Source organism: Cynoglossus semilaevis, chromosome 13 (genome assembly GCF_000523025.1).
Source record: "Cynoglossus semilaevis isolate Cse_v1.0 chromosome 13, Cse_v1.0, whole genome shotgun sequence".
Taxonomy (NCBI): domain Eukaryota; kingdom Metazoa; phylum Chordata; class Actinopteri; order Pleuronectiformes; family Cynoglossidae; genus Cynoglossus; species Cynoglossus semilaevis.
Window position 1 is genome coordinate 19,929,918 of NC_024319.1, and position 25,010 is coordinate 19,954,927.

At 39.0% G+C, this 25,010-nt stretch overlaps 3 protein-coding genes and 2 long non-coding RNA genes across 16 annotated transcripts in view; 3 read left to right on the forward strand and 2 right to left on the reverse strand.

Moving 5' to 3' along the window:
• Nucleotides 1–9,815, forward strand: part of rims2a (regulating synaptic membrane exocytosis 2a) — a 100,490-nt gene extending 90,675 nt beyond the window's left edge. The window contains 5 exon segments of the mRNA XM_025061919.1: nucleotides 5,739–5,880; nucleotides 5,974–6,086; nucleotides 6,197–6,298; nucleotides 6,411–6,550; nucleotides 7,119–9,815. Coding sequence (XP_024917687.1) covers nucleotides 5,739–5,880; nucleotides 5,974–6,086; nucleotides 6,197–6,298; nucleotides 6,411–6,550; nucleotides 7,119–7,322 — 701 coding nt within the window. The 3' untranslated portion in view covers nucleotides 7,323–9,815.
• A 193-nt stretch (nucleotides 9,816–10,008) lies between these two features.
• Nucleotides 10,009–12,118, forward strand: dcstamp (dendrocyte expressed seven transmembrane protein). Its single transcript, XM_008324137.3, has 3 exons — nucleotides 10,009–11,196; nucleotides 11,293–11,622; nucleotides 11,713–12,118. Exons 1-3 carry the CDS (start codon nucleotides 10,120–10,122, stop codon nucleotides 11,770–11,772), a joined length of 1,467 nt encoding a protein of 488 aa, XP_008322359.1. The 5' UTR covers nucleotides 10,009–10,119; the 3' UTR covers nucleotides 11,773–12,118.
• A 913-nt stretch (nucleotides 12,119–13,031) lies between these two features.
• dpys (dihydropyrimidinase) lies at nucleotides 13,032–18,412 on the reverse strand. 3 transcript variants are annotated; one of them, XM_025061920.1, is made up of 9 exons: nucleotides 17,985–18,126; nucleotides 17,545–17,703; nucleotides 17,261–17,440; nucleotides 16,564–16,753; nucleotides 16,253–16,409; nucleotides 15,987–16,128; nucleotides 15,436–15,578; nucleotides 13,765–13,972; nucleotides 13,032–13,544 (listed from the first exon to the last, which is right to left on the reverse strand). In XM_025061920.1, the coding sequence occupies exons 2-9, from the start codon at nucleotides 17,677–17,679 to the stop codon at nucleotides 13,485–13,487; spliced, it is 1,215 nt and encodes a 404-aa protein (XP_024917688.1). In that variant the 5' UTR covers nucleotides 17,680–17,703; nucleotides 17,985–18,126; the 3' UTR covers nucleotides 13,032–13,484. The 3 variants fall into 3 exon arrangements, 2 of the variants coding, with proteins under 2 accessions (XP_024917688.1, XP_008322358.1); XM_008324136.3 differs by having other exon boundaries at nucleotides 13,037–13,544; nucleotides 18,011–18,412; XR_003051634.1 differs by lacking the exon at nucleotides 13,032–13,544 and adding an exon at nucleotides 14,956–15,097 and having other exon boundaries at nucleotides 13,835–13,972; nucleotides 18,011–18,412.
• A 74-nt stretch (nucleotides 18,413–18,486) lies between these two features.
• On the forward strand, nucleotides 18,487–23,833 carry LOC103388921 (uncharacterized). 10 transcript variants are annotated; one of them, XR_003051640.1, is made up of 6 exons: nucleotides 18,669–20,074; nucleotides 20,851–20,908; nucleotides 21,130–21,225; nucleotides 22,453–22,670; nucleotides 23,019–23,107; nucleotides 23,201–23,823. It is a non-coding gene; the product is annotated as an uncharacterized LOC103388921 (long non-coding RNA). The 10 variants fall into 10 exon arrangements; XR_003051639.1 differs by having other exon boundaries at nucleotides 18,671–20,074; nucleotides 21,133–21,225; XR_003051641.1 differs by lacking the exons at nucleotides 18,669–20,074; nucleotides 20,851–20,908 and adding an exon at nucleotides 18,487–18,621 and having other exon boundaries at nucleotides 21,133–21,225.
• Nucleotides 23,447–25,004, reverse strand: LOC103388922 (uncharacterized). The gene is made up of 4 exons (XR_003051643.1): nucleotides 24,857–25,004; nucleotides 24,697–24,772; nucleotides 24,542–24,620; nucleotides 23,447–24,384 (listed from the first exon to the last, which is right to left on the reverse strand). It is a non-coding gene; the product is annotated as an uncharacterized LOC103388922 (long non-coding RNA).
• Between the last annotated feature and the right edge of the window lie 6 nt (nucleotides 25,005–25,010).

Consider the following 25,010-nt stretch of genomic DNA (forward strand, 5'->3'; position numbering starts at 1 on the left):
GAGATTCTTCTCATGCCTGCTGTCTGAGGTAGCGGCGATTTCCAGTCCAGTGGTCTCAGTCATGGAAGTTTTCCACAGTGTGTAGTGGGACCAGATATGACTGGAATATCTGTAGTAGTCCTGCTGTGGCCAAATTACATCAGCGCTAAAAATGGAGATACTACTACAACAGGGAAGCCCTGACTCTTTTCAGAGAACAAATAATATGATTAATAATAATAGTGAATATAATATTTAATATAATATATGTTTAATTTTAATGAATTTGTTGTGTCCTGACAACTCTGTTGTAAGTTTTAAAATTTTCATTTTCATTTTAAAAATGCTAAGGTATATTTGGAGCATGTTAAGAACATTTTTTACACTGTTAACAGGTTTTTTTTCTTGAACAACTTTTCCAAGTTTTCTAAGGTTTTGTCCCTTGACTTAAGAAGTCAAACTTTGTGAACTCTGTCAAAACTTGAGAAAGTAAAATAACAGTAAAACGGATAAAAATGATTTTACACCAAATATTTATTTGCCAACTTATTTCAGCCTAGTGTGGTGATGGTAACATTTTGTATTGCTACTTTTTAAAATGTTTAAATCTCCCTATCTCCTTGACTTTTTCATTCCTCTTTGATTTCCACTTTATTAGATTTTCCGGACTTGGTTTTTATCTTATTTTCAATACTCATATCTATAGTTGAGGGATTTATTAACGTCTGTGGAGTTAAATGACAGATGAAAGTTTTCTCACCTTGGTTTCATAATTACGTTCAAGATCTTTTCCTAAGGTGGTGTGTGTGCGTGTGTCACATCATCTTACAGTGGGCGTATGGATGAAAATAAATAGCGTTTAAAGGTGAAACATCTTGCACGTGCCATCAGCCGTTACCGTGTGTGATGACGCAGTCGCTGTGAATGGAGGGAAAACAGGACTTCAAAGAAATGGTTTTAATAATTAATTCATGTTGTAATTGTTGCTTTCATTGCTCTGACACTGTGAACGACGGAGCCATTTAATTCTTATTACAATTGTTAAGCAGGCCATGGAGCCTGTCACTTACACAAGTGAGGAAGAAGAAGAAGTGCATGCTTCTAATTAACTGTTTCTGATTTAAAGACGTGATATAAAATCATGATTTTGTTCATTTCTGTCTCTGTCAACTCGCTGCCTAAGGTTTGAAACATTATTTTTACCACTTTAATTTCTGTCTCTGTCAACTCGCTGCCTGAGGTTTGAAACATTATTTTTACCACTTTATCACAAAAATCACTGCTTTTTTGGTTGATTTGAGGACACATTTGATAAACTATTTCAAAATACTGGACCTGACAAAAAACTGTATTTACAGGTAACAGTATTATATAAACAGGTTGTATAGGATATCAACAAAGACGTATCTGGTCCTCAGCTAAAGTCTTAGTTGGTTGTAAGATCTCTCTTTTTTCCAGTATTTAAAGCAGTATGAAACATTTTAATACGTTTTTATTATTTAAATTTATTTTTCAGCTCCATCCGTGTCAGAATTCATGTCTGTAGCTGTCAGGTTCAGAAGCACAGTTTCTTTATGTGCTTTTACTATTTGATAATTTGACAAAGGAAAATGCTGCAAGAAAGGAGAATATAACAGTAGCCTAACACTTTAATATCACATGTACAGTAAATGCACGGTCAGATTATAAGACTTTTTGCAGGTCAGGATTTTTTAAATTCTTTAGTTTTAATACTTTCTTTGATAAGTGTGGCTGTGACTAATTCACAGACATTTACTGTATGTTATCACCTATTCATAAAGTCATTATCTTCGATACACTTCTGTTAACAAAAGGTAATTTCTGATATAATACTGGCATTCAGGTACAATCAGAAAATTACCGAACACTGTTAAACTAGCTCTTATTATATACATATATTATATACTAAGAAAAATCACCTTAAAAATGACACAAATAGTGTTATTTTAACAGTTTATGTTTGATGTGAGAGAGATGAAATATTGGTACGTCAGTGATCAACCTCAGTCTTCATCTTCAGACGTATGCATCCTTAGGCAGGACACTTCGTTTGTTCCTGTGACTGCCTGGAGCGTTGAATGGGTTAATGGTGACAGTGTGAAGTACAGACCATTGACTGTTTTTCACCACTCTGACCCAGATGAAGTCTGCCAAAGGATGTCATAAAGAGGTTGGTTCGCAGAAATGGGTGTCTGTGTGTCTTTGAGCTGAACTCTTTTCTTAGAATTAACACCAAGGGGAAGCTGCTCTATTTATAATTTGGCATAAAAAGCCTAATTGACTCATTCTGTGGCTCTTCTGTCATATTCAGGTCAAAGGCACTAGTTGGATCAGGATTCTTTGTTTTATGTTTTGTTTTCATTTTGACCAAACAGCAACATCAGGGACCACCAGTGAGACCACTTTGTCAGAGCATTGGTGCTCTGCTCAGCCTTGGCTCTGGTCTGTGTCAGACTTCCTGACACTGGGCGTCTACTAACAGTAAACCAAGCCTTACTACAAAACATATCATATACTCAGAGCATGTGACTGTGTCATGTGAAGATCTATGTTATCCTAAAGTTGTCAATTACCTCGATAGACAGAAACAAAGTGAAAGACTGAGATTGAACACTGGAAATATGTGTTGTGAAAAGAAACCAGGAATATATGTGTATATACATTCGTGGTTTGTTTTCTCAATACATATTCCCAGATTCTCACTTATTCACTCCAGTCAGTATGCTAAGTTACTGCTAGCTACAGTGGCACTGTATTTATATAACCAAAAAGAAGCTGTTAAAGTTTCACCTTAACAGTTGGAGTCTGGGTCCTGGGTCGTCAAATCAGAAACCTGTTTGTGTTGAGATGGTGATGCTGTGGTGGAAACTGGTCTGAAAGTGAATGTGAACAACAGCAACTTCATTTCAAAGCTTCGTGAAATAATTATAAAAAGCCAATATCACGGTGCATTTCTTTTTATATCTGTTCCTGTGATGGACTGGTGAACTGTCTACAATGTAACTACGATGTAGCAATGTAGCTACCTCTTCATTGTGGTCCGGCTTGCCGTCATAGTACTGGTCGATGGGCTGATTCCCAGTAGGACTAAATGAATTGCGAGTGGGCTCCAGTGTGTTAAAACTCATCCCATTAGTGATTTGGAGTCACCTTTACAATTCATGGCAGTGAGTGTTTCTGCAGTCTGCTGGGAAGAGATGAAGGAGAGGCACTGTACGATGGTAGGAGGTAGCTGATGTTGCAGAGATTCTCTGCTAAGACATGTTTTCCTAAGGTGACGAGCACAGACAAAGAAGTCAGTGCAGTGTGATGAGAGACAATAACAGGGGAGAAGAATGGTGAGCAGCGGATTAGGGAAGGGGGGAGCCGCCGCTCAGTATCTCTGGGTAGAGCCTGCTCAACCGCAGAGCCACTCGAAATGCGCCCAAGCGACCGTGCCCTCTGATTGGTGGAGCGCAATGCAGGCCCTCCACCCGCCCCTCTTCACTCCTCCCCCCCATGAAGAAAGAGGTGCAGCATGAGCTTCAGATCCAGACAGCACAAGACTCAGCACAAGTGAGGCAGGATTTTATTTTACTCAGCTCTCTGGATGCACTAACAACAGTGCAGCACTGAGCTTCTACCAGCACCGCAGCATCATCTCTAAAGGGCTACATCTAAACCATCAGATTAGAAAGATTTGCTTTTTAGACTCCAAAACCAACAAGAAAAGCTGATTCTAGTGGATTCAGATCTTCGCACTGAGAAGAGAAGCCACCGTTCACCATGGGCAGGCAGGGGCTTGATTCTTCTGCTCCAGCTCCTGGAGGGCGCATCCAGCGTTCCCAGAGCAAGATGAGTCTGTCAGCATCGTTTGAAGCGCTGGCCGTCTATTTCCCCTGCATGAACTCCTTTGATGTGGAGGATGGCGGTAAGAGAACAGCAGAGGAAGTGCGACAGCGCAGGCAGCAGTGCTGCTAAAACAGAATGATGACATGTAAGGAGAAGGAGGAACGTAAGGTCAGTCAGCAGTATTGATTGGCGAGGGTCGTGTTGCTCCTGATGGAGAGGAGTAATTAGAGTAGTAAGAGGAGCAGTGCTGTTAAGTCGGCGTTTCAAGGAGCTGGAACTCTGGCTCATGTCTCCTATCTTGTTCCGAAATAAAATTCTCGTTTTGAAAAAGTTGGCACACTGTAATATCAGTAGGGTTGGTTTGGAAGTTAGTTTGGAGTTCATTTAGATGACACTGTCAAGATTTATTATTGTAAAATAATTGTATTGTAAAAATATCTTAACATTCTGAATATTTTTTAATTTGGTTTGGGTTTAAAAGGAGCAGCACTGTCTCTGTAAAGGTGCTTTATGTTTATGATTAACATATAAAGGTCCGTACATTTAAAGCCATTTTTTGTGCATTAACATTTTTGGGATTTTTTTTCCCCATTTTACAAAACCGTACATAAGTAACAGGATTAGAAGACTTGAGTGAAGCGGTGTTTAGGATTGGTTCTCTTTAGCCTGTGGTTTGTGGTGTTCAGAAGAACATCAGCCTTGTCTCATGACCCTCAGCTTCAGTGTGGGTCTGTGTGGTGTTAGCACTTCCTCTTTGTGTGTTTTATCTACTGAGAAGTTCACTGATTTATCTCTACTGTATCTTCATACTTCCTCTTTGGCCGATGTCTTTTTTTCAGCTGCTACTCCAGGCTGGTATTCCTTCCTCCCTACACTGACAACACAGCAGCTCCTCTCCTTTAATGTCACTGTCTTCTCCTCGGCTCAGATTTTTGGACAGTGACTGGTTTGGCTTTGAGCCCGTTTGTCTTTAACCTAAGGACTGCTTCTGCTTCATGGCTGCCAGACCTCATTAGCAAAGCTCTGCCGCCACATTCTCCAACTACCAATGATAATACTGTCATGTGTGACACGTAGGGTTCATCTGCTGCTGCTGAGAATGATGTGGAGTGTTGGTTGTTAAAGGAGAAACCGTACAATTTATTTTCATGAGAGCAACATTTGAGTCACTGCCACCTTTAAAACAAACTGTTTGATATGTTTCTTTAAAATAACACAGAGGTTTTTTTTTGTCTGAAGCCAAAGACAAGATGATTTATTTTGTGTGTTTGGAGTTTTCTTTGTTTTCTTAATGGCAAGCTAACGGAGCTCCGTGAGCTTGGCTGTGCTGCTGACGTCAAAGACGTCCTCAGTGACTGCGTCTCCATTGTAGTATTTGTAGAGGTGGAAGAGGAGGCAGAGGACAGCTGAACAATTAAGATCAGAAGGCTAAAGGATTGTTCATGTGCTGTTTGTGCTTGTGTGAGATAGGTCATATGATCACCCCTCTTCTCCTCAGCTGCTCACCTGATAAGACAAGCAGAGGGGAAAGTGTAGACAGCACATGTCTGAGTAGGAGGATGCTGGAGGAGTGGATGATGATTCATCCATTCATGTTTACACTTCATGCATAAAGAGTTTGTTATTACCGTATAACCTGGAGGTTGCAAAGATGAAGGGGTAATTAGACTTGGGATAGCTATTTTCATCTGAGTTTGTAATAACCATCAGACATGTGGGAAATAACTTGATCCCCTTGTTTTGGATTATTATACTCAGTGATAATAAAGAAAAACATCTTTCTGCTTTAGATCATTTATTATTAATAAATAATTCTTGTCGTTGGCTGAGTGAGTCAAAGATGATTCAACATCCAGTTCACTTTTATGGTCACACTCATGTTCTGTCTCTGTTCCTTCTCTGTGTAGAAGCAGGGGGTAAGAAGCTGCGCAGCACTATCCAGAGGAGCACAGAGACGGGGCTGGCGGTGGAGATGAGGAGCAGGATGACTCGGCAGGCCAGCCGAGAGTCCACGGACGGCAGCATGAACAGCTACAGCTCCGAGGGAAAGTAAGGAGAACAATGAACTGACACAGAAATGAGTGTCAGTAAAAATGATCGTATTTAACCCTTAATAAATAAATGTGTGTCTCTGTGTTTCAGTCTCATCTTCCCGGGTGTGCGACTCTCCTCAGATGCCCAGTTTAGTGACTTTCTGGATGGTCTAGGTCCTGCCCAGCTGGTAGGGCGGCAGACATTGGCTACTCCACCTATGGGTGAGATAATAAAATTGCATTTATCTATTAATGTTATAGGTGTGAGATGATGATATAAAAATGATTGATGCTTTTATTAAATGGTTAATAGTCGCTTATTTATTGTACAGGTGACATCCAGATAGGCATGGTGGACAAGAAAGGTGCACTGGAGGTGGAGATCATCAGAGCCCGTGGCCTTGTAGGAAAACCAGGTTCCAAGGCACTGCCAGGTACTTCAGTGTCTGACATTGGCATTATTACATGCAGTTAGTTCTATCTTTATTTTTAATATAAATTTGAAGCACTGAAAATGGTAACAGTGCCCCCCCCTTCTCCCTCCAGCACCATATGTAAAGGTCTATCTTTTGGAAAATGGAGTCTGCATAGCCAAAAAGAAAACAAAAGTAGCAAGAAAAACCTTGGATCCTCTTTACCAGCAGCAACTGCCGTTTGAAGAGAGCCCAGGAGGGAAGGTTTTACAGGTGATGAAGACGTCGCATGTCCATGCATTTTAACAGTGACAATGTATATATCTGCTTAATGCCACCAGTGACTCCAGTGGTTGTAGAGTACGTGACACAAGAAGTGATTTTGATTTTGTTATTGTGATTACCAAAATGAAACACACATTTTCAGAAAAGAAATCCTCCTAAGCTTAAGATTTTTTAGATTAATTCATTTTATACAAATTTCTACAATGTATGAGTTTTTATCCATCTCAAGTCATATGATACAAGATGAAAATACTCTACGTAATATTTATTTATTTTTGCAAAACATAATTTATAATATAGAAACCTAATTCAATAGACTAAATCAAATACAAAATTGAATCCAACTATTTTGGAAAAGAAGTAAAGTTTCCTCCAAGAACATTTGAAAAGTTTTACTTTAATAAATAACGTGCATTTTAAAATAAATCCAGAAACACCTATTTTCTTTGTGTGTCACATGGTTTTGTCATAAGCCATGTTTTGCTCTGCTAACTGAAGTGAAAGTTTCTGTCAACCATGATCCTTATTTTGACTCTCTGTCCGTTCACCTGCGTAGGTTATCGTATGGGGTGACTATGGACGTATGGACCACAAATCCTTCATGGGAGCAGTTCAGATACTGTTAGACGAGCTAGACCTGTCCAACATGGTGATTGGCTGGTTCAAGCTCTTTCCTCCTTCCTCACTGGTGGACCCCACTCTGGCCCCACTGACTAGAAGAGCTTCCCAATCCTCACTGGACAGTTTCTCTCGATCATAGCAGCCTGTGGACTGATAGCGTTGTTGTAGCAGCCGGTGTTGCGATTACAGGTCACGCCCCCTGGTTACACTGCATGCTTGATGTTGTGTCTTCTGAGCCTGTTTCTAGGGGTGCAAACGTGATCCTGTGTTTTGAGCAAAAGCGTCATCACGCACGCACGTTGTGCACGTGACAAAAGCGTTTTGCGACCGCCTGGCCGCCCGGCGATCGCCAGGTGTTGTTGTTGTTGTTGTTTGGAGGAAGCTGGAATGAACTCCTTAGCACGAGGAATCTGTCAGTTCCAGGTTTTCATCCAATTCGAAGCCATGGGGGGGGCAGAACTGGGAACCACTCAATGAGTTCTACAGAAGCCCTTTTTTTCGAATGAAAACTAAATGTTTTGCTTTGATTATTTTTTTTTTCCCTTTTTCCTTTATTTATTATTTTTTCTTTCAATGTCTATGTACTTGTATCTGAAGGGCGTGATAGTGTTTCTAACCGGACGCTTGGTCACGCCACGCCAACAGACCTAGCTGTGTAGATGGGAGTTTTGCAGACGATCACTTTGGGTGAGGTGTGTCCCAGCTTGTATCCACACTCCCCCAGAAAAACCAAACAAAAAAGCCCCGCATACACCAGGTTTATGTACTAAATCAAACTGCACGGGTGAATCAGAGGCAATACGACGTGGCTCCTACCATCAACACCTCAGAATAGTAACAACTCACACACCACGAAAAGATGTACAATCTACCATCCTTCTCTCTCTGTTGATATATTGTATGAAAATTAAGTGAGAAGAAAAATATTTTGTTCCTTTTTAGTTCATTTGCATGAACACGAGTTTAGCTAAAGGTAAAAATAAAAAATAAAATTATTTTCTTGAGGCTGCAACTTGCAAAAAAAGGGTGAAAATGAATAAAACAGATCAGCCATTTTCAACAATTTCTATTATTTTTAAGGATAAATTTCACTAGTGCATGGTTTTCAAGGGGAGTGAATGCAACACCGTGATTTAAAAAAAAAAAAAACATTGTTTCTCATTCTTTAAAAACCATCCGTGCGTCTGTGTTTGGCAGACCTGCAGATAAGGGAAACTTTTTGGACGTTATTTAACAGAAAAAAAAAGTTTATGTGACAAAAAGTGAAAAAGAAAATAAATGTAAATTATTTGTTTCATTGTTACAAGGCCGAGGCCTTACGGAGATAAACATGCAAATTGTACATGTGTCTCTTTTTCTTCCTTGTCCCAGGGTACCTCTCATTGTACTGTCCATCGCTACCATCATTCAGTCCCCTGATACTGTCCAGATTTTAGGACTGTTGGTTATTTTACACCTCTGTATTGTTTCTGTATGTTTTTTTTTCTTCAATTTTTGGGTTTGATTTGTTTAACAAGCATGTTGAAAAGGAGTTTCTGCAACATGGCTTGGGCACACCTTACAGTAACTCAGCATGTTTTGATAGAGATGATATTTGGAAAATTTGCAGTTTCTTGTACAGTGCATGTCGACTTCATTACTTTTCTCCCTCACTTTGAATTGAACTTTACAGCAAATTAGTTCTCGGTCTCTTCCATGACCAGGTAATGAAGTTGCAACAAAAAACATTCCACCCCCACAAGGTCTTTTTTTTTTCAGGATTTTGAGAAAAAAAAAAGGTGACAATTAAATATTTTATATTTAATGGAGGTTGACAAACCAGTTGTGATTGCAAGTGTATTTTATTTCAGTATTGTTGAAGAACATGCAAAAATATTCTACTGGTACAGCAGGAAGTCTATACCTAATCAAGTGGCAGCCAACGTGCCGAGGACGTGCGTGGCTGCTGTTTCATTTTACAGACACTGTATGTGAAGAGAACAAGTTCAAATAGCAAGGGATATTGCCACAGAATTTTTTTTCTTGTTTTAATGAAAATGAAATTAATTTACTATATTTTTGTTAGTTTCATTTAAAAGCCAAGACCAGTTTATTTTTAATTTTCTATTTTTAGTAATTACAAATACTTCCCATGTCTGGGAGGTAGGTGAATCTTATAGTTGCAGTATGTCTGAATGAAATTGAATCAAGGCATTTTTCCTTTTCCATGTGACGATTACACGTTTTAATGTCATAAAAAAGAAAAACCCAATTGCTGTAACATCAGTGGCTACAGTATATATTTTCATTTCCAGTTTCATTGTACATAACCTTAAATGTCAAAGAAGCAACTGAGAATAGATATTTGATGGTAGACCTTTGGGGGAGGAAGAATGCCTCAAATAATGAAGAAGACATATGTTATTTCTCCTTTTGAATGCCTTTTCAGTTTCTCTTTTTGGTGCAATGTGTTAATGCCAAGGCTATGTCTTGGTGAAGTATGGTTGAGTACAGAGATTTATGTAAGTTATTTTTCAAATTAAAATTAAAAAATGATATTACACTGACTCTGTGTTTGCTGTCTTACTGCTGCGCACAGACTTTGTAGTTGAGAACAAGTTGCTTCTTTTATTAATTAACTCTTTATGGAAGCAAATACTTTAGACCAAAACCACAAACATCAAAACTCAGCGTCATATTCTTCTCTGCTTCTGCTTTTGGCTAAAAAAAATGACCAGGTCATGATAATGACTGTAGTCGAGGAACTTCCTGTTTTTGTTTGTATTTAAGGTCTTTGAAGGGACACACATGACTAGATGCTCAGCTACGTACAGGAGGACCAGGACACCCTGACTGACCAATCATCTGAAGACTGAAGAAGCAGTTGATTCATTAAGCCAAATCAGGTGTGCAGCTCTTCGTGGACCTCTTTAAGGTGTCAGAGCCGAGATCTCCAAATGGTCAAAGTCATTCCTCTCACACTTGGAATGCTCCCGTCCGGGGTTAAAATAAAAGAGGGTTTTGAAGATGTTGGATCTCTGGCTGTGGATGTTTTCACATCAGGTGACAGGGACGGCCTTCAAAGAACTCTAATCCTTCTTGTGACGTGCAGCTTCTTCAGTCTGCTGCTCAGCTGCCTCCTCCTCCTCTACCTCTTCTTCACCCTGAACTACGGTGTAGCAGTAGCTGCAGGTATCTCCGGCTGCTTTGGGACGACACTTACTGTCATCCTCTTCCTATCAAAGAGAGTGAGATGTGTGGGAATTCTGTTTGTCATCTCCATCTTCATGAAGAAGAGTCGGAGTTTGCTGCTTACTGCAGGGACCAGTTTGGTTGTGATGAAAAATATCAGAAACACCCTGGAGAACCTGAGTGGACTTCTCAGGAGTATGGTTTGTAACCTGAAGGAGAAGAAATCAGCCATCGCTGGACCGTTCAGGAACTACGTGCAGGTCTTGAAGTGGATTGGAAGCATGCTCAAGGGGATTACAGACCTGGGGGTGGTGAACGTTGATTCCCAGCTGAAGGTCTCAGCCAGACTGGAATCAGAAACGTTTGAGGAGAAGCTCAGGGAAACAGATCGGATGTTGAACGAGACGGTGACATATGTGCAGACGCTGGTGAGGACAGTGTCCTCTGTGATGGACAGGATGTTTCCCGCCATCAGCTTCTTCCTGCTCGTGTTGTTCATAGCCTTGCATTTAAAAAAATACTGCTTTGATGTGAAATATAAAAACAGGTTCATCAGCGGCAGATTTGTTCGCTTCGATGAGAAGCAGAAGGCAGAAGGAAGACCTCACGTCCTCCCTCTGACTCCAGAGGAGAAGGAGCTGTACACCACCATCACCTCCGTGTGTCCCGCCGCCAGAGAGAAGAAGGCTGTTGTCAAGTTTGGTGTCGCTGTTGTTGCTCATTTTGTAACCTGGGTCATTTTTATCACAGTAGATGCTCTGCTCTACTGCTTTGTGGACATTGTCACAACCAAACTGTCAGAGCTGGAACCGTTCCACGTCCCACTGATAATGAAGATCAGTGTAAGAGCGGCTGTTGAAATCATAAAATAACCATTTGTTGTATTCATTTCTCCAACACAGTTACTTACACTTTTTTATTTATTTGTTTTTTTGTAGGAATTTTCTACTTTAATTGGGATTCCATTGAATGAGAAAAACAATCAAGAAGACTTTTCCTTCTCTGTGACCTTGTTTGAGAAGAAGTGTCTTCCCAAACCGAAGCTGCTGCTGTACGAATCCATATTCCCACTGGCTGCTATCCTGGTGGTTCTGCTCTGTATGACTCTGATGGCTGGTAAAATGGTGCAGATCAGGCTGATGGTCTGTGAGCAGTTCTACTCCACAGCTGCTGAGGAGAGAGTCCAACACCTGCACGGCAAAATCCTGCGGAATAGATTTAAAAAGAAGATTAAAGAACGTCACAGGCTGAAGTCAATATGTTCAAAGGTAGGTTTTTAAACTAAAATCTAAAAAAACTGTTGATAATACATGTATGATATTTCTGACCAAAGTTTGTTTTTTGTTCTTTCTTGTCAGATACGTTTCTGGTTCCCACTGCTGTTCAGGTCCACAGATGATCCACAAAGTACTGTGTGAAGGTTGTACTGACGCTTAACATTCTTCCTGAAGTCTTTGGAGATTTTTTTACATGTAAAAACATCTAGAATAATAATGATAATGTTTTCATGGCAAGATATATAAAGGAGCTACTTAGAGGAAGTGCTGTGATGTTTGAAACTTGACAAATGAATGCATCGAATCATTAGACTTTATCTTCAAGGCAATTATGTGTCGATGAGAGATAAACCTATGGTATGATTTATTTATGTATTTAACATATTTCACATACATTTTATTTTTTATAGTTGTTGTCTTGTAGCACATTGAACAGTCAATGAAGCTTTTCAACTCCACGGGTTTTTTATTTTATTAATTTTACATTCATTTGTTCATAATAACATTAAGTTAAGGTCTGCACGTTTGAAAAGAAATCCACCTTAAACGCAGTGATGGGAATAACGGTGTTATTAACAGTGTAAATGTGGTGTGCAGTGCTTGGTAGACTTGTTTGCCTAAATTAATTATAAATAAACAATGTTTTATATTAAATTGGTTTTGATAAATATTAAGTATATAATTTCATATTTTTTTCTAACTATGCTGAATTAGGATTTTCAAGTGTAGAAACTTTTATTTGAAGAAACGTATTGGTATATTGCTTTTCATTAATGGTTGATGTATTAAAAATGTATATTTTACTGAATTTTATTTATAAAAAACTGCATAACTACATATTTTAAGGCAAATGAGGGCATTTTCATTCACGTTTTAGAAACTTATTTTTTATGTTTTTTTTTCAGAATCTTATTAATAGAGTACATTACTGTTATCAATGGTTGGCAAATATTGACCATAAATATGAACATAGCTGTGTATTTTAAAGCAAATGTGTGCATTTTTGATCATTTTTGAAGACTTGCTAATTTTTGAAAGCCCGGCTACAGCACTGTCAGCACCAAAGGTGCAGTCAAACACATCCAGCCAGTTACACTGACTGAAGTACTTTAGAAGGAAGTGCTGTAGCAGAAGGATGAGTGGACCATCTGTGACTCACACGTTGCCACTGACCCGTGTGGCAACATGATAAGCTCACATTATGTCTCAACTGGCCCTGTGGCAGACTAACATGCCAGTATTATTGCCCAATAGGAAGCTGCCACATGATACCTGATGAAAATCACTACATTGGGAGAAATGACTGCAGTCCATACATGGGCATGGATGAAGCCCAATTACTGATGCTGAATATGCAAATCTGCCCAGTGTGGGTCAACAAAGCACACACTGATATGTCACTTAGTGAACCTATATTTAAAATGTTTATTTTTTAATACTTTTGTGGGGGCGAGAGGGTATAATCCAAACAGATCATTCAAAATTAATGTTTAATTTCAATACAATGTTTTATAACCTTTATTACATCTGTAGAAATTATAAAAGAAAAATAAGAATTAAATGTCCCATTCCTTTTCTTTTAAAACACATCAATGTAAAATAAAGAAGTGACATGTGACCTACGGAGCAGATCTGGAATCCGTTTGTATATAATATAATAGAGGTAAACCTGTGTTATGTTGATCTAAGTGCTGATCAGATATGTCTGTGAAGGTTTGTCACATAACTCATTATTTTAATGACACAGCTACACCAACACTGTGTTTGTTTTGGTTTTTGAAAGCTTCTGGATCGTTCTGTAGACACAGACAGCAGGAGCCAAAAACTGTCTTTTCATGTTGTGCTTCAGCTGTTCACAGAGAAATGACTTCTCCTTCATAGGGTTCTCTGATCACAGCTGTAGGTTTCCCCACCTGCAGTCAAGAACACAAAGAGAAAGGAAAGGTCAGATGACCCCAGTGTGCACTTTCTCCTGGTCTCCAGCAAAACATCATTATAATTCAGGTTGTATGAAAATGATGCAGAAGGATCATATGGTATTATCTGACTGTGGAACACACATTATTTACCTTATGCAATTTCGTAATTTTGTAGCAATATATTTCAGTACTGGAACTGTTGGCTTTTACTGACCTGATCCCTTTGCACAATTCTTTTGTAAACAAACTCAGAGAAAGGTTTTCTGTGGATGAATTTCCCATGTCCTGGTTCCACCTTCAGCTGTCCGTCTTCATAGACCACCTGGCCTCTGGAGATGGTGATGACGGGGACACCATGGCACTCCATGCCCTCAAAGATGTTGTAGTCCACAGCCTGGTGGTGAGTCTTGGCTGATATCTTTCTACAAAGACACAGAGAAATACACACAGAGGTGAGTAAATATATTCTCGTTAGCGACCACATGCAGAGTCGATGTGACTGTAAGGGAAGTAGTTACTGCACTATTGCAAAGACATTTTGTTTTACTCCGAAACTGACGGAATCAGGTCAAAATGTACTGCAGCAGTTACTGCAGCTTACTTACCGCACAGCAACAAGTGATGCCATGTATTATTCATACAGTTGCCTGAGCTCTCTCCCTCTAAGACACTTACTGAGCATATATTTTATCCCCCCTGTCTCCTTCTACCTATAGCTTTTAGTGCTGCTTATTACAATATTCAGCCTTCTATTTTAATAACTGTACCTTTTGCTGCATGATCTTTTATCATCAATAGGCAAAAAGCTCTAAGAGGAAATTCTCAATACTTGGTACAAAGATGTAAAAATCTCTCAGTGGATTGAAAAACAGCATGATGTAATCTTCCTTTTAAAGCCTTATATTACTTCCATTTATGTGAACAGATTTCCTGTTGATTTGTAAAAGCCATACAGTGTGAGGGATTGATCTGGGAAAAAGAGGCGTCTGCTTTATTCCTGCAGCCTAATAATAAGACAGAAAACCACAGACTGGTTCAGAGACATCTCTGATTATGCAACCATTCATGGTTGCCCCCGGTCCCAGATGTTATGAAGCAGGAACTGCATTTAGGCCAGTGATAAATTGTGCAGTTTCACAGATGAATTTGTGGCAACAGCAGCGGCAATCAAACACACATCAAACAAACATCTCTCATGCTTGAAAAACAATGACATATGGAAGAACCACTAAAAAATATCAAACCAACAGATGAAGTTTAGGGGAGAAGCCTCCAATGATGGACTGTTATTATAACTAATAATAATACAGGTCTGAGGAAGTTAGTATATATATATATATATATATACACACTGTATAAACAAACACATACATAAGGAAAAGTATAGAAAACTGCAGCATGTTACCATGTGGTCTCTTTACGTCCACATCAGTGGGAGTGACATCCCTGGGGGCTTCAGATTCTACAGCTTACAGTGCAGTGCAGGGACATTGTGGGTTACATAAGCCTGAGCGTGTGCTGCTGTCCCTCACTGTCTGTATCTGCACCTGTGTTTGCATGGTCCTCAGTAAGGTCATAGGCACCATATATGGGCATTAGGTACATAAGAAATCAGAAACACTGCAAGTACACCTTCAGAATTCTTATGAACACTGTTGTCAGAGGCAGGCGGTCTCAGTGATTGTATTAAAAGATCTTTGTCCCAGCAATAAACAAACAAATAATTAGTACAAATTTTTAACATATTTTTAACTGAGAAAAAACGTCTTGCTTTTGATAACCCTAATATTATTGAGCCGTGTGATTTTCTAGACCTGATTTTAAGTGTGATTATAGTCTACAGATACACACAGCACACACCCATGTCTGTATTCATGATGCTCACCTGGTCCTCTTAGGATCCCATATAACAATATCAGCGTCAGAGCCCTTGGCTATACGGCCTTTTTGTGGATAGAAGTTGAAGATTTTTGCTGCATTGCTGCTGGTGACAGCTACAAAACGGTTTTCGTCCATTTTGCCACTGTGCTGAAGGAAAAAAAAAATAAAATCTCCATTAAAACAGAGCAATGTTGTCCTTCAGTTAATATTAGTTAATATAGTCAATTAAAAAAGCCACTACACAGTGTTATATGTATTGAGACATGTAGTAACATACTTAGCCCAGGGCATTGGAAATTAAGATTCTATGACTCAACATCACTGAATAACCATCGTATTATAGAAGGTTTCTATTGTTTCTATTTTTCATATTGCACAGGAACAAACCAGAATCCTCTGACCAGAACCACATGCTTGGTGCTTGCTATGGGCAGCCTGTTAACAGCATATCAGCTGCTAACACAACAATTTCCCAAATATGGGATATATATAGTACAAATTTATGTTTTATTTATTTTATTTAATCACATGTCCTACACGGTGTGTGGAACTTACCACGCCTTTCTCCCAGATGACAGACATCCTGTCCTCCACTCCATTTACTCCATTTGGGATCTTGGTGAAATCATCTTTCCCCAGAGCTTTTTGACACACAGAGAAAGTGCAGTTGTCTGTTCCGGTCACACTCAGATCATCACTGCAATGGGAAAAAATATATTTTAGGATTACTTCTTGGACTTTAATTGTTTACAAAATAGCTAACTTTTTTTGGTGTATTTTATTATTCTAAAATATTTTTCTGCTATTTCACATCTACATACTTGGCCAGGAGGTCCATGAGGTAACCAGGAGTGCTGGGGTCAGGTCTCAGTGGAGGACCCATGACAAAGGCTGCAGCATGTGCCCAGTCTTTGTGCCAGTAATGAGTACCATCAGTGCCCAGCCCTGCGGCAATGGGCTCCCCAAACACCACATGACCTGCAGAGAGACAGAATACATATACTATGAATAAATACTCTATTAGTTGTACTACTTTTAAAAGTCCATACTTGGAAAAAATATATAAAGGCTGATTATGTACCAAACAATAATGGTCTTTCAGCTGCTGTACAGAAGTAGAAGTAACGCTCACCGTCTCTACGTGCATTGGACACCACCTTGGCAGCAGATTTGCTCATGACATGGACCACATAGAGAGGACAGTTCACAGCACTGGCGATGGTGATGGCCCTCTGTGTGGCCTCAGCCTCCACCTCCTCTGGCCGACACAGTTCATGACCCTCTGGTCCTGTAATTCCGAGGGCCAGCATCTTTTTAGCCCCCTTCCAGGTTCCACCAGGACAGTATAAAGAGTAAAAGGTTAAAAGGGAACAGAGACAGCTAAAAAAAAGAAGACAATTGACAGACATTGCTGAAAAAAGACACCTTAGAAAATTTACATTTGCTGCACTCTAGTGGTAATGTAGTGGAATTGCATAACAAACACGCAATTAATCGCCATTTTTAAAGTTTTCGGCTATGACAGTGCTGGAAGAAAGAGACAAAATCTAATAGTTTCATAATGAATTAATCTTGCCAGTGAACTTTACACTAGTTGTAAAATATAAAATGTTTTTTTAGAACATTCAGTATTCACTTAGTAAGACTATTTTGACTCTAGTACCAACTCTGCCTGTTTTGGACTGGGTGAAGAAAGTCAGACTACACAAATGTGCTTGCGGTAAAGAAATGTATCATTACACGTAATAAAAAAAGACTGATCTTGGACTAAAACTCAATAATTGCATGTGCTGTTTCACAACACAACATCCCACTGGGCTTGTACCAACCTCTGCGATCAGATCTCCATTCTCAGCGTGGACCTGGGCTATAGCGCCGATCTCCTTGCACTGAGAGAAAGCAGCGTAGAGTTCTGCATCATGCAGCATGAATACATCTTTGTAGGCCATGAACATCTTGAAGGAATTCACTCCTTTTGTTTTGGCCAGAGTCTGCATCTCTTTCTTGACCTGAAATGCATAAAGAATGAAGTTGAACCAAAGCAGATCTTGATCTCTTGTGGTGTCAAAGAATGAACTGCATGCAGATATTTATTTAGTAGGGACATTGTGACCTCATCACTCCACCATGTGACAGCGACATGCAGCGAGTAGTCACAGCAAACTTTGAGGTCAGCTGTCTGACGCCAGCGGTCGTAGGCCTCCAAGAGAGACTTTCCTTTCTGAGGGATGACAAAGTCTAGGATCATTGTGGTTCCTCCTGCTACTGCAGCCTGGAGAATCACAAACATAGTACTTTGATATTAAATACACAAACACAACCAGATAACACAACAATACAATACTTCCTTCAAGGATACAAGACCTGTTCAATCCTTGTAAAATCTTACAGCAACATTTGACTCTTGATTCTTGTTTATTTTTCTGATTCAAGGATTTGTGACTTAAGTATAAAATGACACAATCGTATCACACACTGAAAAAAGCTGGAACTGAGGGGTTTTTTTTACACTTCACTCTGTAGAACTTTTCTTTTTTTTTTTACTTTATGTACCTTAGGTAAAACAAATGAAACTCCACCTTGGTTCCTATATGGAAATCATCCACCGCCTTGGTGCCCATGAACGCTAGCTCCATGTGCGTGTGTGTGTCAATGCCGCCTGGGATCACCAGTTTATCTGTGGCGTCAATGACGCGTGTATTCTGCGGGACCTGGAGATCCAGTCCGACTGCGGCAATTTTCCCATTTTCAACGTAGACGTCGCTGATCGTGGAGCAGTCTTCGTTCACAACTCTTCCTCCTTTTATCAGGATTCCAGTGGGTGTCATTTCAGCGGTGCCACACGGACGGTTTGTGTTTTAAAAAAGTCAGAAGGCAGCAGCTGCGGGTGCAAACTCTGTGCTGCGTCAGTGAGCGACTATATCGGCTCACACAGATTAAACACAGGCCTCAGCGTCCACGCCCCAAAGTTCACAGCAGATACCAGTAATGTTGGACAAACTTCACGACTAGTTGCGCAAATGTTTGACTCCTTCACTCTACAAAAACATATGAAGTGGGTGTTAACATTCGAGTTTCATTTCTTTCAGGTACAGTACTACTGTGGACCAGCAGAGGGTGGGCTGGCTACAAAAATCCCCCCTAACATAAAGAAGATCTACAAGAAATGACAAATACTTAAAAAAGAAAGGTAAGTGAAAAATTGATCAAATAGATAATAAAGTTAAATCAAATAAAAATGCACATAGTAATTAATTTGTTTTATGCACCGTTTTAACACATGTAATAAAGATTTATTTTTTTATTTTAAAAAATAGACCACCAACCTGTTACTGGGGACAAAACTGAAGTGAAACTAAAATTTTCTGAATGACCATATACTGTAGTCAATATCATGTTAAAATAAACAAGATGAAGAAGAGCATATTGTTTTTACACTTATTATAGAAAACCCAAACAGATTAGACTAAGGAAGCATTTGTTTGTTCTGGCTGTTTCCAGGACAAAGTCCAAAAGTCCCAGTCGGTTGAGCAATTGCTGTGGCAGTAACAGCTATAACAGCTTTTGTCCATTACTCTTTATTATAAATTCACATTGTAGAAAAAAATATACCAGTGCACTCCTTAAGTTTTACTAGTATGCAAAGGATTGTATTTAGCATTCTTCCATTGGCCAGTTTAACCTCTCTTCTTCACCCCATTTTACAGTCAGGTTGTATGATCTTTCAGGCACATGATTACTCTTTGTCTCAAAAACAAGTTGCTTCATGTCCTGACATCTAGTCATCAGTTCCCTATTTCTCACAACGGCATTTCTCCTCCTTTTGTATTTAATTTTCTACTATTTTTCTACTTTTTCTGAAATGGTCAGGCCATTTAATCAAAAACAGTTATCCGATGAAACCACATCACCATTTGAATGAATATGTATATACAGTATACACCTGCTACCACTGGTCAGGCAGTAGCAGCCCCTGTATACAATCGATATGCCAGAAATTCACGTTGTATTAATAGCCTGTATTATCAGGGTTAAATGTGATTATTAATCACATAATGATGCAGTACAGAAGTTTATTATAGGAAGAAAAAAACTGCTCATATTCTCTACTTTGGCAGCGCTGCCTTTCAGTACTGCTGTGGATGATTGACAGAGATTTGATCACATCCTCTCTATAATCACCTTCACTCAGAATCACTTGGTTTGGTCAGTGATTTTCTTCATCAAGAATGACTTAAGTTTGGATGCAATCATTTTAAGAAATGAGTAAAGTTTACCAAAAACACACACAGTATATAGTATTTAATACACAGTATATAGTATTTAAATTATTTATTTTTGTTTTTTTATTTTCACCAATGAGTTTTTACCGTCGTCAAAGCACGCTCTTTCTATCAAAGAAAAAGTTCTAAGAGACTATACCAACTTAAAAAAAGAAAAAAAGAACGTGAATGTCAGCGGTCAGCTCTTGGGGGCTCGCTGATATTGGAACGTTTGTATAACGGAAGTAGGAATACGTCGTACGCTCCTTATTTCCGGTTGCGGATCCGGCGCATGAGACACCAGTGTTAGCCATTTGGGCTTCCAGTAGGCGTTCAAGTCAAACATTCGGGCACAGTGGCTACATCTGATTGATTGAAATGGTGGGTTTTTGAAAACAATTCTCGGTTGTATTTTGTTTGAAATGGTAGTCGTCTGGTCTCGGCAGCATATAAGTCTCGGCAGCTAACGTTAGCTTTTGTCGGAGGTTAAAATGATTCGTAGTAAAACAATGAATATAGAGTTGTCGGGGTAAATAAGGCATTGGCCGTTGATAGGAGTTTGACCTAGGATGATGCACCTTTTTGATGACTATAGGATAGTAATTAGTTTGACGTCAAGAATATGGAATGTCCACGCGAAGTTACACATGGCAACACGACTCTGCTAATCGAGTCCTCTGCTAGTTCTGACTTGCAATTGTGTTACAAACATAACGCTGTAATAATAAAACCGGTGACACGACTGAGGCCAGTACAATTGATTTATTTTCATTCAGATTAAGAGGAAAGTAGTAGTAGTAGCTCGGTATGCTGCCGTGTATTCACCAGGGATGTCACAAGTTGATATCACTAATAATTAGCGATATGAAGGCCCTAACATTTTTTTGAGTAGCGTCAGAAAACTATAACAAATGTGAAGATGAATTCAAACAATAAACAAGGCAAGACTGGCATACTGCAACAATGTTATGACATTAAAGGTTATGTTATCATGCAACGGCACAATGAAAGCATAGTAATTGTAATATTGTGATTAATTGTCTGACAGTCATTGTACCAAGTTAATGTGTAATCATGACACAGTTGATCCTAGCGTACGCTCATGAATTGCTGCCATATGCCGATACATGCTACGTTCCCTAACTGGCTCTTCTCAGGGTGCAGTAAAAATGTTTCATGAACACTCCTTCAACATGAGGGATCCACAACAGATCGGTAGGTAATAGTCACATGGAACGTAAACAAACTAATACCGTAAAAGAAACATGACTGCAGATAGAACACGGCTTCCTGATTACTGCTAAAGTAATAGTTTGCACACAATATTATAAAAATGAAATACTGTAGGAAATAATTAATCAGAGACAGCATCTTTTGTAGAGCTTGTGATAATGAGGAACATTTTTTTGGTTTGTTTATTTGTCAATATTCTGGAGAAGCCCTGAAGAAATCTAAGGAGCGCAGCAGGCACATCAACAACGCCTGTAGACCTCACCATGTTCATCAGTGTCTCAAAGGACAACGCCGCCAAGGTGAGAACTCTTATGTGACAGTAGTTCTGTGCCATTTGAGTCTAAATGAAACAGTTGTTAAAAATGTTATCAATAAAGTCATTAGAATGACACCTGGCTGGCCATCAAGGAGAACGCCCAGAGAAGAGTTTTGTTTTTACCCTAAAAAATGAAAGCTGAGTTTTTAGTTTTTAATGGTGAATAAGAAAAATGTCTATGAAGATTCTCAGTCATCCAGGTCACGATCAAGTTTGAAGAGTTCCATTAGGCAACTGGATGTGAAATTTTCTCAAGACGATGTTTCACCTCTCATCCAAGAGGCTTCTTCAGTTCTAACTGGTGGAGGGGAGTACAGCAAATATATACTGTGGGTGTGACAAAAAATGAATCTACTTCAGGTCCCTCCTGTCAGGTGGGCCGTCAGGAGTGTGATGAGTCGTTGTCATCCTCATCAGAATGGTTTCATTATGTGGGTCACAATTTCATGTCCAGTTGCCTCACGGAAGTCTTCAACACAGAAAGGAGTTATTGGTTTTCTTTTAACTCTTTTTTGGATTTGTTTCTATACTGTATGTCTAGCATATATGGAATCGTGAACTGACCCTCCAGTCATTTTTGCTTGAGACCCCTGGTCCAAAGTAGAACAACAGAAATAAGTGAATGATAAATGTATTTGAAGATATTTATTGGTAGTTTGTTATACAAGTATGTGTAAACTGAAGTAAACATTGACAATTTGCTGGGGGTAATAGGAAGATACACAAAAAACAGCACAGTAGTAGGTCTAGTTACTTTGAGTGTGTCCACTTGTTCCATTAATTTACAATGACATTTTCCTTCAGTCTAGGGGTGTTGGTCAATCTGTCCTTACTACAGACCTTGTAATGTGAATCCACTGACTTGTGTACTTATAGTGAAATAGACTTTAGAATATTTGAAGTATATCTTAGGAGATATGAGTGGTACAGTTTCATATGAATTGTCGGTTATGATTTTGTCTGTTTTAGTGTTGACAGTTTTCAGTCCAATAAAGCTAAGTGACTTGACTGTGTCTTTAATGTCTTGAAGAGAGATGACTGCTTGAATAAAAGTTTTAGTTCAAAGCTGACTGTGTGAGGCTGTTAAAAGCTTAATGTCAGCCATCCAGATAGAGTGGAGTAGTAATGAAATGTGTTTGTTTTGGAATCTAGGAAGGGGTCTTGGGCTGATGATGTGGAAATGACTGAATGCCATGTGTTGTCTCCGCAGCTCTTTGACTCTGCATTACATCAAGACTTTTAAAACCGAGAGACCCTGACGCCATTTCTCCAATCACATAAGAGGAGTACACTCTGCAATCCGTATCCTACTAGATCAAAGTGACCTTGAACCTTGCAATTGTGTGTGTTGTAGGTGGTTATGGGAGGTGGGCAGGAGGCTATGGAAGTGACCACAACCTCCACCAGGATTGACAAACTTGAGGCCAGGTGAGTTGAAGTGGTGTTTCCAGAGTATTATTGTGCAGTTGAATAAAGTGACTGTTATCTTCATCTAAACAAAAGAAAAAGATGAAGAAAATGTGCAGATGTCCCTAATTCCATTGTGGTGTTTGCATTAGCACTGGAGAAACCACAACTTTGTTACAAACAAAGGCCTTTATGTAGGGATTAAATATGTGTTTAAAGCATTGAAATTGTTTTACTGTTGATAGTGAGCAGGCATAGTGATGTGTGAACATGTAGTTGTAATGTTGGTGGTGCTGTTGAAGTGACTACTTTAAGGAAATCCTGTTTGTGTTAACATGTGGCACAATGCTGTGTTCTCCTAATCTGCAGGTTCTTCTATGCTGTGTAGTAGGAGGAGGAGTTTGGCAGAGTGAAAGGTCATTTTGTCCCATCAACTGTGTGGCGTTCCACACCAAGAGGTAAATGAGACCAACACAGCTTTTGATTGTGTTATTCCAGCTCATTCCATTCATTGTGATGGAATAAATGCTATATGTATTTGTCTCTAACAGATGCAATAGAGGAGAAAATGGACACGTGCACAGAATGACCTTTGACTCTGCAAACACCATTTTGGTCCAATCAGCAAGAGGTAAAAGAGACCAACAGAGCTTTTGATTATGTGTTATTCCAGCTCATTGTCAGATAGTTAAGTGTCAGATTTTTGACCATTGCACTTTTATTGTGAGCTCTAAACCTTCCAGAACTGAAGAAGCTTCTTCTAAAGGTAAAGAAAGAAACTTTTTTTGGGAGTTAGGTTTTTTTTTTTGTCTGATTTTTTTTTCTTTCGGATTTGTCCCTTTTTTCAGGGCTTGCCTGATAGTCACTTTTATTGTGAGCTGTATTTGACTTAAGAGTTGTGAAGCTTCTTCTAAAGGTGAAGAAAGAAACTTTTTGGACTTGTTTTTTTTTTGTTAGTTAATGAAAAAATTAATTGTGTGCCGTATTTGACTGCTGTAAACCTTCCAGCGTAAGCCTTGTCTTCTTTAGGGAAAAAGGGAAAAAAATTAAAAAAAGGTTGTTTTTTTAGTATAGTTATGTAAAACTTCGTTGTGCCTTAATGCTAGTCACTTTCATTGTGAGCTGTATTTGACTGTTGTAAATATTCCAGAATAAAGGAACCTGTTGGACCACTCCTTTCCAAATATTTGAATATGAATGAGTTTTGCATTGCCTTTTTAGGCGTGCATTGTCAGTCAAAGTCAAGGATAAGGATAAGGGTAAAGGAAAAGAACAAAAACATTTTTTTTCAATTTTTTTATTTTGTTAGTTTTGTAAAAAGTAAGCAGTAAGTTAAAAAAAACACAATGAGTGAAATAACTTTTGACTCTTAATAGCAAAACTTCACATTCACAAAATATACAATCACAAAGTCTGTAGATACCCATTTAAAAACGATACATGTCAAATTACAACAGTAATTCTTAGCTTTACTTTAACACTTCAGCTAAAGATGGAGGGATTACATACAACGCTAGTTCTGTCAACAACATGTACTCACAGGATTCAACGAAGGTCCTTCTCTTCCATCTCTTTTGCAAAGACAGATAAGTAAATACTATAACACTACTTGTTCTGGCTGTAGTCAATCATCCACAGGTTACCCCTCTTCTGCTTCCCTTTTCACTGGGTTGGCAGCATTCCTGTGACCTCCTCACAGGCTATTCTTTGGTCATGGGCTCAGACTTCCCGTGGCCTAAAGGAAGTCAAGACAATGTCATGTTAAAACTCTAAATAACAAAAGCATTGAAGTGCACTAAGAAACTCCACCTGAAGGGGAACATGTGGATATTTCTCAACACAAAGGCTGCAGTTTCAACAAAATGCTAAAACTCTTCAGCATGATCACTTACTGAAACTGCAATCAAATGTCATTCTTGGGAAGTGGACCACTGCGCTCAGCTGGTACATCTCCATTACTTTGGCTATGACCTAAACACAAGATGCACATAAAAAAAAAAAAAAATGTCCACAGAGAAGCTAGGAAAAATAACATAATCACACTCACAGTAAAACACACAGCTTTATAGATGGCTTCGTGGGTAATTCACTGCCTAGTATTTGCTCTTTCCAGCCCCAGTGTCCTGTAAACATTTCACAACACTATACAAATGCTGTCCAAAGTTTCATTTCTGGTGACAAAAAAAGTGACATGTTTCATTTCTTACTTGAGCAGCTCAAGAATGGCCAGGACGATGTCGTTAACGTAACAGAAACCAGATGCTTCAGACTTGTTGGCATTGTGGAGTCCACCGGTCTGCTGCAACACCTGAAAATATTTACTTAATAATAACTCATAACTCATAAAAATAAAAAGTCTCC

What these genes read in the sequence shown, in the direction of transcription:
- dcstamp (XM_008324137.3), top strand. Translation starts at nt 10,120, where the DNA reads ATGGTCAAAGTCATTCCTCTCACACTTGGAATGCTCCCGTCCGGGGTT. An exon ending in CACTGATAATGAAGATCAGT is followed by an intron (nt 11,197 to 11,292) that starts GTAAGAGCGGCT and finishes GTTTTTTTGTAG; the next exon opens with GAATTTTCTACTTTAATTGG. An exon ending in TGAAGTCAATATGTTCAAAG is followed by an intron (nt 11,623 to 11,712) that starts GTAGGTTTTTAA and finishes CTTTCTTGTCAG; the next exon opens with ATACGTTTCTGGTTCCCACT.
- dpys (XM_008324136.3), bottom strand. Translation starts at nt 18,259, where the DNA reads ATGACACCCACTGGAATCCTGATAAAAGGAGGAAGAGTTGTGAACGAA. An exon ending in TCACATGGTGGAGTGATGAG is followed by an intron (nt 17,441 to 17,544) that starts GTCACAATGTCC and finishes TATGCATTTCAG; the next exon opens with GTCAAGAAAGAGATGCAGAC. An exon ending in ATGGAGATCTGATCGCAGAG is followed by an intron (nt 16,754 to 17,260) that starts GTTGGTACAAGC and finishes GGAACCTGGAAG; the next exon opens with GGGGCTAAAAAGATGCTGGC.